Raw genomic sequence first — 13,298 nt, forward strand, 5'->3', positions numbered from 1 at the left:
AGTATTCATTTCAAAAATATTTTTACATGAGACTGCATTGAAAGAGGGAAGGATCCAAATGGCAGGCATCCTGCAATGGCCAACAAGTGAACCCTGACAAAGGGGTAAGACAGGCCATAGGACAGTAACAAATACAAATTCTGTAAAACCAGGTTAATACTAACCTGAATGGGTGCTGGTTGTTTTGTTGGCACCAACTTGAAAACCTTTTTCATTTGCATATATATGATTTTCTAGTAGCAGGTTTTCTTGCATCCACTAGTACCTGCTGTATATTCTCAGAAAACAGGTGTCTAAAAGGTATTAAGACCTATCACAGGGGGATTCCCAACAGCCATATTTCTCTCTGCAGCTGAATGTTACTTCAGCCATGTCTCTCCAACCAAGTGTATCACAGGGAAATGTCTTGCTGCCTAGGTGCCTGAACCCAATGTTTAATGTTTGCATTTACATACATGTATGATTGCCTATATCATAACTGATAATTCAATAAAGATGTTTGTTGTTAATAAAAATAAAAAATTAACACTGTAATTAAATCCCCATTTCATTGAAGCATAATGTTAAGGTTATCTTATGTGCACAAAGACAATAATTTGCCAGCTACAGAGGTGATTTGGTAATCAATAAATCATGCTCCTCTGGCAAATTTTAGCCTTTTTACAGCCTTGGATGTACTTATATGTGGTGCAAAAAGATAAAAAAAATAAAATTCCTTGTAAACTGCTTACTTATCCATGTGAGGGGAATTGCCACGCCCCCCTCAACCCTCACTTCTTTAAAGGTCATAATGAAATTCACTATAACTTAAAAATACATTTACAAACTACATGCTTTAGCGTGTAAGGGAAAGTTGCCTCCCTGCCCTAAACCCTCAGATTCCTTGTAACCTAGATTGGAAGGAAGAGTAACTTGGTATAAATGTTATTTCTTGTAAATGTATCCTAACAGTGGCAACATATTAGTAATGTTAATTATTTTGTTTATCCTGTGTTTTGAACTTATTGTACACTTTAAATAACATCTACTGCAATAAAATTACTGCTAGCTATTTCATATGAATTGTAGGATAGCAGCAGACCCTCTTACATACATCATACCACCGGCTACATCATGGTAATTTTTATGCTGTTTTTCACATGTTTTCTATGTCAGTGCTTTTAGGTGTAACTTTCACTTGAAAAGTACCGCATAATGTGTGGGTATGTTATTACTGAAAAGAGGATGGCTATAGTAATGCATCGGCATGCTGGTTGTACATGGGAGATGGCAATGGGTGCAGTTTGCTACACATATCATGGGGGATGGTACCACACTTCAATATAACCAAGGACTCTTCTACAAGGCTTCAGCCACCATGGCCAACATCCTGGTAAGCATTCTGGGTACTAAAGAAAGATTAAATAGAAACATTATGCACTGATATTATACCAATCTAGGGCAAAATGAAGAAATCTCCTGTTGGACTCCACACAGTGATACTCCACACCCCACCACCAAGGTGCCATTCAGTAGCAAGGAACAACTTTCTTGACAGTCACCACTCCAAGGAGGTTATGGAGACTAAAACTGCTAAGTAGCTGTACGGGAGGAACATCATATTCCCCTTTAGAAATAAGAAGGTATAGAACAACAGCCAGACCCTTTTCCAAATAAAGGACGGTCTTTACATTACTTTTATAGAAGAGAACATGGGATTGTTGAAAGAGCTACACTGAGATGGTTTGACCTCTTATTGGAGCCTTTCTGGAAGTGAACTTAAAGCTCTAAGACATGGCTCATTGTTCAACATAACCGTAACACACTTATCTCTGTTGAGAGCTCTACAAGCAGGGACATACTTACAGAACTTCTCACCATAAGTAGCGCCAGACTACAGTAAGGACTGCAGTAGATGTGATAAGTGGAGCCATCCACCTGGTAACTTATCCAGGAGAGAAGGAGGAAAGACTATGTGATGCTTAAGTGCCTCCCTGATTGTGTAAAAGCTTCTTCATCATATCAAGTTGGCTGGACTTAGAAGAGGAGGAAGGATGGGTTGAGGTGGGGGGTTATAAAGGATCTTCACTGTGGTCAGGACCTGTCTTTTCCATAGGACATCTACCAGGTTTTGAGAGACTTCTGAAAGAGAATTTCCCCTGGGCACAATATTAGCATAATCAAAATTATAGTAGGCCGCATGGTAGTCTACTCTGGAAGCCAAAGAGCATTTGCCACATACTCCCCTAGCATAGACTCTGGGAGGTCAGCAAGCTTGTTAGGGCTTGATTCACTAGGAAGGCTAAAACCTGGGTGAGTGAGATGAATAGTTGATGACCTTAGGTCACAATATGATATGGAAGTACATAACCTCTTGCCACACCTGCTTGAAGCTTTTGGCTTTTTTGTCTGGCAACAACATGGTAACATGCCATGCTCACTGGGATCTATGATAGATCAAAAAGATCACAAAGGATTTGGCCTAGATGTGCGCATAGAAAGGGTCTTGATTCATTAAGCTAGACATCTGTAAAAGGGGTTTACTTTAGTGGAAGTACAGAACAGCACAATCTTGGCGATTTCAGTTGATAATGGTATACTTAGTTATCAACTCATGGAGGAATGATTCCAGGCTCTTCCTCCTTTGCCTAAATACATATTTAGGTGTTTCTGGGAGTGGGGAAGAATGAAAGTTAGTGGCCAGTCCAAGCCTGAAGACATCTCCAAAGAATAGACCATCTGGATGGAAGAAGCAGGGTATGGAGAATTCAATATCTTTTTTTCATCTCAGTGACAGCTTTCTATGGATCCTCAGACTCTTCCTACCAGCCTGAATGGAATGGAGGCCCTGTTTCCAGCTAGCATAATCAGTAGGCATGTAGCATGTAGGTGAACTCAAAAGAGATGAGCAAGAGACATCTATCCACTGGATGTCATTCAGCAGGGATATGGTGCTTGGCAGAGTGCTTGGCCAGTATGGAACATACACCTGCACTGGGCCTAAAGCTAGGATCAAGCCACATGCTCTATGGATGCCATCTTACATAAATCTTTCAAACTTTGACTAGATAAACATCAACTTGAAGTCTAAGTAATGAACTGCAAATCCTGGTGTGGAATGCCCCTGCAGGCTTTTAACCTGCCCAACAGTTACTGTGGGAATGGACCTTGCGAGGGAAGTCTTTGGCCTTAAATATCACCAACTCAAGGATGAGTGACTCTACAAAGACCACTCTTAGGGATCAGGCCAGTAAGCTACAAGATTCAGTTGATCAGCAAGGGGGAAGGGAGTACTTACATAAATTAATGCATTCCCCCCATGGTGAAGGCCAGTGGCTGCACCTTCTCTGGGCCCATCACTGCCCACCAAAGGAGGAGTGGCTTGGGTTTAGTCCTCATTTCATGACCAAGAAGGCCATTTCTGCCAAGGGTTACCTATAGGAGGCTAGGCTGTGACTATCTCTGCTTACGTCCATGTAATGCTGCACTGTCTGGGACCTAGTGCTGTGCTTGGCAGTCTCCCTGTAATCATTACCAATCTTCACAGCAGAGGTTCTCAACCACCATCACTTACCTCTTAGCTTCACTTTCCAAGTGAGGCACGGGGGCTCCAAGCACCCGTGCATCTGTGCGTGTCCCGCTCTAGGGACAGTGTCAGGTGGGGAGTTTGACTGGGGCGGTACACCTATCAAACAATAATAGAGGTGTCATAAGGCAAGCTCAGGGAGGACAGAAACCTCCTGTGGAGCAGAAAGGCAAAAGTTCGGTTGATCTTGATTTTCACTATGACTATAGACCATGAAAACGGAGCCTCACGATCCTTCTGGCTTTTTGGGTTTTAAGAAGGAGTTATCAGAAAAGTTACCACAGGTATAACTGGCTTGTGGCGGCCAAACTTTCATAGCAATGTCGCTTTTTGATCCTTCGATGTCGGCTCTTCCTATCATTGTGAAGCAGAATTCACCAAGCTTTGGATTGTTTACCCACTAACTGTTAGTAGTAGGAGCAATGGGACTTATAAAAAAGAGTCTACAATTGTATTTAGGTATGTTACAAATCCATGTAACTCCGTATGAATTGCAGGAGTCATTACTGGGTACATTGCGGGTGCTGCGAAGAGCACCTTTGGTTGACATCAAAAAGTGAAACAATACTAATTTCATGAACTTTAATCGATCGTACTTTGACTTAGGAATAGGGTCCATTCCTGTCACGATATTAGAAGCCCAAAAGATTTGGAGAAATTAAAAAAGTAGGCTAGGAGAAACTCCTGCCAAAGTCTGTGAGTGACAAGGCTGAAATCAGGTACTTACTGTAGTGCAGCACACAATGCTCCTACCCCAAAGAACCAAAGGCTATAACAGACAATTGATGGCTCTACAAACACTCGTGGCACTATATGTAACCCAACATGGCCTGTGAACTTATGTTTAAGAAAGTGGGCTGACAAGTAGCCCACTGAAACAAGGGATACAAGGTACTGCATCCCTTCTTATGACAAAAGCTTTTCTATTAAGCTCTACCCAGTAAATCAATCACAAACCTTTGCTGAGAGAGGATCAGATCCCATTATTTCTTATTCACTGTAAACTCAAACAAGCTCAGGAACAGAACCAGCACTCTGAAATGATCCATTAACTGATGACTGGATGTAGCTTGGATAACATAGCAATCCAAACAGAAACACTCAGTGACTCTCTTGCAGCATGGAGATTGCAAATATTGGAGTGAGGCAACACCTTGGGAGCTGTCACTAAGCAGAAAGGCAGTACTGTGAAATGGAAACATACACTTATGTGAGGTACTAACCACAACAGTAGATAACTAAAATGTCCCAGTCTTTACGGTGTATGTTTAGGTAATTACAACCCACCATATTTGTAGTCTGCTGGCTCAGCTTTTAAACACTAATGTCAAACAGCCCAAGGGTTGTAACTTACGACTGGCTGCAAGCACCATGTATAAAAAGCCCAATCCAGTCCCACAGAAGCCAACTACTTATTATTCTCCCATAAACTCACCACCACCCACAGCACAAGATAGTGCACGATCTGTATCATGATGAAAGGGTTACATTTATAAACAAATTGTCTGTAACATGCCTCTTGTGCTCTTCTGACAGACTATATTAGTTGAAGTTTAACTTAACCATTAACCAACCAACTACTGAATGGGCCAACTCTAAAAGCTCTGGCTAGTCCAACCAAAAACTCAGGATAGAGAGGTCAAGACCGGAGGTAACAAAGGTAGAGGATCCTGAGTCACTCTCTGACATGCCTCAATATTAAGGCAACAGCAAAAAAAAAAAAACATGTCAAGAATGCCTGTCATCAGGGATACTTGCTTATCTCAATGGGGCTAATACTTTTTTATCAGATTTTTATAAGATATGTTTAATACAGAAACAGCGTGACATTGAAATGAATAACTAAATGCAATCAACCTGAATGTCTTAGTAACATGGAAATAATACTTTAATTTAAATAGTTATATACACATGCCATCTTCGGGTGACAGTCTTCATTAAACATACTTACTCTTTTAGTCTTTCAATTTCTGCAGGAGTGTACCTGTATAAAATTTAAAAATAAATAAATTAGTAAACTAATAATAATAACAATTTAAGCAAATCATTACCTATTACAAGGTTACGAAACATCTGAAAAACCAACCTGATAAATAGGAAAAAGAAGGGAATGGATCAGTTGTATTGCAACACTTGGGTGGAATCAGCAAAACACACACCATCTTCCAAAAGCAGTCTTTTTTCTTCATGTTTATATGAAATAAAACACATTTTAGAATGGATAAATAAGTTCTTCAAAGCACTTCATAATACTAATGGGGAAAAATATTTTTTTTGTGTTCAGATTTATCCTCTTTGCCTTACGTATATATACAGTTCACGTATACACTGTTTTTCTAATAAAAGTTGAGCTCTTCTCCTCGGGCCATTGTTGAAAATAGGCTTTGCTCATTCACATTCTCCCAGTCAATAAATGTAATTAAATAAAATAAATAAATAAAAATTCCCCATGAAATGCCACAGGCCACATTATTACAAATCCTAAGACTTATACAAGCTTACAGCCCTGGGTCATTAAAGAGCTTTGGAAAACAGCATCCTAGGTTTAAACTATTTTATGATCAAAACGCATATAACTAGTTCATCACCATGTGTGTGTCTAAGTGGTGTTTGCAAATCTTTAGGGATTAGCTCATAGCAACTTCTTAGACCAAGAAAATTGGACAAAGTCTAAAATAATGGGGAGACAAAGGTACAAAAATAGGGACAGATTTTAAATATTGCTCTTATAAGCTTAGAAAGTTGTTAGAATAATAGGTCATGTGTTAGCGTGCATTTTCTAAAGGATATGAAGTCTGAAACTCAAATGTATGTCATTATTTAGTGACTTCAGTCATCCATGATTTGCCAGAAAACTACACATTTTATGAGGAACAGACCAAAAATAGGAGGCATTCTGTAAAAATCTGGACAGTTGAGAGATATCAATTATCTGTATTTTACAAACAAAGGTATTTTGTTCACAGTCACTTAAGTATTTGTGAAATGAACACATTTCTTTTCAATGTACTACTTAAATAATCTACCTGCAAAGTTTCAATTATTTGGAATGTTCAAAAAAAGCAGCTCAAGCAAGAGTATCCCTATACATTAGACATACCTCCTTTAGGAAATGGACAAAAAAACATACAGCAATAACATGTATAACCTTACACTGCAACAAAATCAAGACTCACACTGAATGCATCAAACAAGGTACTTTTGCATTTTTAAGTGTGTTTTATTAAGTACGTGCAAAAAATTCAAAGGATTTAGTAAAGAAATCCTACCATAAGCATAACCAGAACAATAAAAAAGGGAAGAATTCCTTGTTAGAAATGCACTTAAAAGTCTTAAGTATAAATCTAAAACCCATTTCTGGCAATGTAGTTACAATTTAGTCCAGTTCCAATGTATTATTCATTAATACTTCAAACACTATAGAAACAGCTGTTGACACCCACTCTGCCGCATTCTAAGCGGTAATTAGTTGCCAACTTTACCTTTTCCATGTTAACTGCATGGCTCCATACTGCAATTCTAGGACTTGCGAAAAAATATATATTAAAATACAGAAGAACAACAAATGTTGAAAACAGATATCTCCCTTAAAGTTTTCTGCTGGGTGGCAAGCTTCCATCAGCAGTAATCAGTGTATATGAAATCAGAGGATGTCATACTTAAGAGAAAAGGGAATACACCCAGACATGGTGGTCGTGGACTTAATATATGTAAGTACATATTTTTTCTCACTCAGTCATGCTATTCAGGGACTAATGAGTCTAGAATTAAAAAAATTGTTACTAAATCACATAACATCCACTCAAAATGTTTCTGAAGCAAGAATGTCTCAAGTAATAAAGAATATATAGGAAAGAAATGCAAGAATAGAGGACATGCATCACATACCTTGAACCAAAAGTATTCTTACTCTGAAACTATAAGAAAAATGGAGATATTCTGAAAATTTTTGTCTAGTGTCTTTGGCCTTCTTCCTTTTGACAGTTTGGTCTGAGGAAAGTGTCATTCAGGATTATATTCACCATATTAAGTAGGAACTGGATTCCATGTTCTGTGTAACATGCTTCTTATGGAAGCAGAGTGGTGTGAAAGGCTTGTCAAAGCAGTAGATGACTGATCTCTTCAGAGGTTATAATATAGGTCATACCTAGCTGCAGGTTTGTTTCTCCTACTGCCAAAGTTTTCCCTAGTAACAGTGGAAAGGCTGACTTATATACCAGCTCTTGTCACCAGGATGCAGTGGACATTAATCTGTATAACAGGCAACTCAGGATGTTGCACAAGTACAGTTGTGTACACTTACCATAAATGTAGATGTTCAAGTGTATTCACTGTTGCAGTCATTACATTTGGGTAATCTGCTGGCAGGTTGCCCTCAGTCGGCCTGAATTCCAAAGTCTTGGGTCCTGCGTTGGTTGCTGTCTTCTCTTCCATGACGTCAGGTCATCAGGGGTATAAAACATGCAGCTGACGCCATTTTCTTTAGTTTTTCTTGCCCCCGATGTCAGATGCCCCCAAAAAGGTAGCAATATTATATATATATATATATATATATATATATATATATATATATATACATACATGCATTAATATAAACTTTACCTTCATCTACAAGCAAATACACCACATAGGTTGCAGAAGATAGAGAAGGAAAGATAAACTGTAGAATGACAGGGGGATGGCGGGAGGGTAACCTGGACTGCAACAGTGAATACACTCGAACATCTACATTTGTGGTAAGTGTACACAACTGTACTATGTTCTTCGTGTTTCACTGTTGCAGTCATTACATTTGGGTAGAGTCCCAAAGCTATGGTTGGGAGGCTGGAGCTAAACAGCATTAGGAGCGGCTATGAGGCCCTGCAGAACTGCAGTGGCAAAGCCTGCCCTGGATTTAGAGTAGAGTGGCAGACGATAGTGCTTTGTAAAGGTGTGGACTGAACTCCAAGTAGCAGCCTCTAAAATGTCCTTGGTTGGTACTCCCCTGAGAAAGGCTGCTGAAGTGGCTGCAGCTCTGGTTGAATGTGGCCTTATGCTCTTAGGCACTGGCTTGCCATGGTGTAAGTAGCAGAAACGAATGCAGTGGCCTATCCACTTTGAAATAGTCTGCTTTGAGATAGCCTTTCCTTGTGATCCTGCAGCATGTGCCACTAGTAGTTGCTCTGTCTTTCTGAAAACTTTGGTTATGCCCAAGCAGAATCTAAGCTGTCTGTGTACATTCAAAGAATGCAGAATTCTCTCCTCCTTGTTTTGTGGATTTGGATAAAAAGTTGGCAGATGAATAGTTTGGTTAAGAGCTACACTGGACACCACCTTAGGCATAAAAGTTCGGTTTGTCCTCAGAGAGACCCTGTCTGGATAAAAAATGATAAAAGGTTCCACAGCCATGAGTGCTTGTAGCTCTGAAACTAGTCTTGCAGACATTATTGCTAGGAGCTGAGCTGTTTTCCAAGATGAAAACTTTATATCAGCAGTAGCAGCTGGCTCAAAAGGAGGCAGGGTGAGTTTTTCCAAGACATAGTTGAGGTCCCATGCAGGCATTGGTGATCTCCTTGGAGGCCTTGAGGTACTGCTTTAATAAGGGATGAGAAAAGATTGGTGGCTCTGTATTGTAATGAGCCGAAATGGCAGAGGCATGAATTTTAATAGATGAAAAAGATAGGCCTTTGTCCAGCATCTCAGTTAAGTATTGCAAAATCTGAGGAATATTTGGCACAGCTGTATCAGTTCCTTGTGCCTGGTTCCAAGCACAGAATCTCTTCCATTTTCCAGCATAAGATTTTCTAGTACTAGGCCTTCTGGCTTCCAAAATGACATCCATCACAGCTTTACTGAGAGGTGTGTTTTGTATGACTACATTATCCGCCATGCTGCCAGGTTTAAAGTCCTGAGTTGGCTGTGCAGGATCTGATTGTTTTGCTGGGACAGTAGATGAGGTATTTGAGGCAAGGACCAAGCTGGGCATTGAGACAAGTTCCTTAGGATTGGAAACCAGTACTGGCGGGGCCAGTCTGGGGCAATCAGTATAATTTTTGGCTTCTCCTGTCTGACCTTTAGGAGTACCTTGGGGAGGAGAGGCAGTGGGGGAAAGGCAATATACTGATAGGTTTTTCCAGCTGAAAGATAGGATGTCCACTTTCCATGCTTGTCTGTGATAAGTCCTTGTGCAGAATTTTTTTAGTTGGTAGTTGTGAGGGGAGGCAAATAGATCTATGTCCGGGCATCCCCATTTCTTTGTTATCCTGCTGAAGACTTGTGGATCCAGCTGCCACTCGTGGGGATCCATGAGGTTTCTGCTTAGTTTGTCTGCCAGAGTATTTTCCCTTCCTGGCAGGAATTGTGCCTGCAAGTGTACTTGGTAAGTTAATGCTGTGTCCCACAAAGTCATGGCTAGTCTGCAAAGGTGGTAAGAATGTGTGCCCCCCTGCTTGTTTATATACCACATGACCGTGGTGTTGTCTGTCTTTATCAGTAGTTGTCCCAGATGAAGTAGGTCCTTGAAGGCTGTCAGGGCATTCTGAACAGCTAGCATCTCTTTTTGATTGATATGTAGATGCATTTGGGTTGAGGACCATGTGCCCTGAATGCATCTTCCTGCCATGTGGGCCCCCCAGCCATAATCTGATGCATCTGCCTGGCTAGGGGTAATGCAAATGGCTGTCCCTTGTTTTGGTGACAAGCCTTTTCCCACCATCGAAACTCCCATTGTAGGCAGGGAATAAGAGTAATCATTGTTTCCAGGCTGTGGCAATGTTGACTCCAAACACTTTAGGTACCACTGAAGTTTCCTCATATGCAGTCTTGCATATGGAATTAGTAGGATGCAGGATGCCATGAAGCCCAAAGCCTGCAGAATTTTTCTTGCAGATAACTGGGCCTTTGTTGCCAACATTTTGAAATAAGTAGTCAGTTGTCTTTGTCTGGCGTGAGATAAGTCATGTGGGCAGTTGTATTTAAGCTTGCACCCAGGAATATTATCTCTTGAGAGGGTACTAGTTTTGATTTCTTTTTGTTGACTGTGTACCCTAGGCATGTTAGAAGTCTTTTCACAAATGCCAGATGCTGTAGAAGAATGTCCTTGTTCTCTGCTTGAATTAGACAGCCATCCAAGTAAGGATATATTTGTATTCATCTTTGTCTGCAGAATGCAATTACTGGTGCCAGGCACTTTGTAAAGACCCTGGGCACAGTAGATAAGCCAAAGGGCAGTGCAGAGAATTGGTAATGCATTTAGCCAGCCTTGAATCTGAGGTATCTTCTGCATGATTGTCTGATTGGGACATGCAGGTATGCCTCTTTTAGGTCTAGAGTCACAAGCCAAGCGTTTTTGCCCAGCATGGGCAGAAGCTGCGGCAAAGTCAACATCTTGAATTTTGGTATATCCAGGAATGTGTTCAGTATAGATAGGTCCAGTATTGGCCTTCAGGCCTTGTCCTTTCTGGGTACCAAGAACAGTCTTGAGTAAAACCCTTGTCCCTGCTCTTGCTCTGGTACTTGTTGAATGGCCCCTATGTCCATGAGGGATGAGACTTGTTTTTGTGCCTCTGCCCTTTGATTTTTTTGGCAGGATATGGAAATGGAACTTGTAGCCTTGTGACACAATATTTAGAACCCACTTATACTGGGTTATAATGTACCAATTTTGAGAAAAAAGTGCTAATTTTCCCCCTAAGGGTGCTGTCAGGAGATAACTGCTTGGTGCAGGCAGGGGGAAAGTCACTGGGACTGTTTCCTGTATGGTTGTGATTTGTCTTCTCCAACTTTGGAGGTAGAAACACCCCATTGCTTTGAACTATTTGAACCTTGCGCCTGGGATCTGCCTCAAGGGCATCTGGATCTGCCCCTTTGAGGTCTGTCTGACACAGGAAAGGACCAATTCTTTGTAGGCCAGTGTCTACTAAACCTAGGTGGCTGTACTTGTAAAAAATCTTTGACAGTTTGCATAGATTTAGCTTTGTCCTCCATTTTCTTTAACACCTCTTCTGCCTTAACACCAAACAAAGTATCATGCTGTAAAGGTGCATCTAATAATTTAACTTTGTCATGATCATGCAGATTTTGTTCCTTTAACCAAGTATGCCTCCTAATTACAGAACCCGTAACTGCGGCCCTGCAGGAGGCCTCCAAAGAATCAAAACCACATTGCAAAGTATGTTTTCCAACTTGTTCAGCTGCATGCAATAAATCCTGCATTTCCTTGTTTTCTGCACATTCGGAGTTTAATAACATTTTCTGTTTAAGCAATGCCATGACATGTTACTGATATTTGAGCATATGAAACTAACAGTTTAAGGCCCTTATAGCCAAGGTAGCAGATGTGTAAACCTTTTTTCCCCATCTATCCAGTGCCCTAGAATCTCTGTCAGAGGGGGTAGGGTTTTTTGCAGTGGAAGCCTTAACTTCTCTGGGACCCTGTCAAATAGTTTCTGGGTCTGCAGCAGGGTTTTTAAAAAGGAATTTATGAGAGTCAGGAACCCTGTAATATCTGTCAGGCTTAACAGGAGCTGGAGGTAAGGAGTCAGGGGTAAAACTAGACTCCAAAAACACATCATCTACAATGTCTAACACAGGGGAATGGCTAGTGGCCTGTGCTGAGTTAGTAAAAAGAAATCCCTGGGCCTCTTTTTAGATTCTGAAAAATCTTGACTCTCCCAGTGGAAATGCTCCCTCATGGTATGCAAGGTTTCCCCAAAAGAATAGTCCTCTGGAGGAGAAGCTGAAGGTTTCTTCAGCATCAGAGTCCTCATAGGGGGGAAGAGGAATATTCTTGTTCAGAAGAGGAATCAGAAGAAATAGAAACCTGATCTGAAGATTCATAGTCAGTCTCTTGCATAGGCCTCTTATCAGGAGGGGGATGGGAATCCCTGATCAAGGTAATTAAGTCTTTGGCCATTTTGAACATCTGTTTTTTGGGCATAGAGGCCTGTCCATGTGGCTCTTGAGTTTGTTTCTTTGATTTAGTCTTTTGAAGCTGAGGTTGGTTTAATATAAAGATGTTTAGGTCTGAATACACCCTCAGAAGCCGGTGCCTGCTCAGCAGCTCAGGACCCATCTGAAGGAATAGTATCCGAGGCTCCAATACCTTGAGTTTGCAGCGGCATGGCCGACTCCACGTGGGAGTCTGTAGCGGCCTGCGACTCTAAAGTAGCGGCTGTCAGGGGCTGCGAAAGTGCCTCACTGAGAACCGGTGAACCGCCGACTGGCTTAGGAGAAGCTTCATCATCGGTTTTGGGCCTCGGTTGTCTATCTCTCTCCTTTTCTTTGCGTTTTTTTGTGAACTCTGGTAGTCGGATGGCTATCCGACGACATTTCTGGATAATTAAACCGGCGTCCAAAATAGTTTAAAGCAAAATCATACCGACGCTTAATAGTGCGTTGGTTAAATCTAGCACAAAACCGACAACCAGAAACGTGATCAGGGCCTATGCAAGGAATACAATAGGAATGAAAGTCCTTATGAGGTAATTTGCTTTCCACAAGAAATACAATTATTTACTTTTTCTGACATTGGTCTGGAGCAAGAAAAAAGTTTCCCCAGTGGGGTACTTAGCTTTACTGAAGACTTCGGATCTGAAACTCGAACACGAAAATCTCAGGAGTCGGCCAACCGGCACTTGCGAACTGCTTCTGCTTCGGGCACTGTGCGGCAAGAAAGACTAAAGAAAATGACGTCGGCTGCATGTTTTATACCCCTGACGACCTGACATCATGGAAGAGAAGACAGCAACCGACG

The 13,298-nt window shown here is 41.1% G+C and overlaps 1 protein-coding gene across 3 annotated transcripts in view; it reads right to left on the reverse strand.

The window, feature by feature from the left end:
- Positions 1 to 13,298, reverse strand: part of DMTF1 (cyclin D binding myb like transcription factor 1) — an 884,631-nt gene that overhangs the window by 489,435 nt on the left and 381,898 nt on the right. For all 3 annotated transcript variants that reach the window (XM_044088345.1, XM_044088344.1, XR_006366980.1), the window contains exon 8: positions 5,517 to 5,549. In XM_044088345.1, coding sequence (XP_043944280.1) covers positions 5,517 to 5,549 — 33 coding nt within the window. The remainder of the gene's footprint in view (positions 1 to 5,516; positions 5,550 to 13,298) is intronic.

The sequence above is a fragment of the Protopterus annectens genome, chromosome 11.part0, assembly GCF_019279795.1.
Source record: "Protopterus annectens isolate FY-2018-M chromosome 11.part0, PAN1.0, whole genome shotgun sequence".
Classification (NCBI taxonomy): Eukaryota; Metazoa; Chordata; order Ceratodontiformes; family Protopteridae; genus Protopterus; species Protopterus annectens.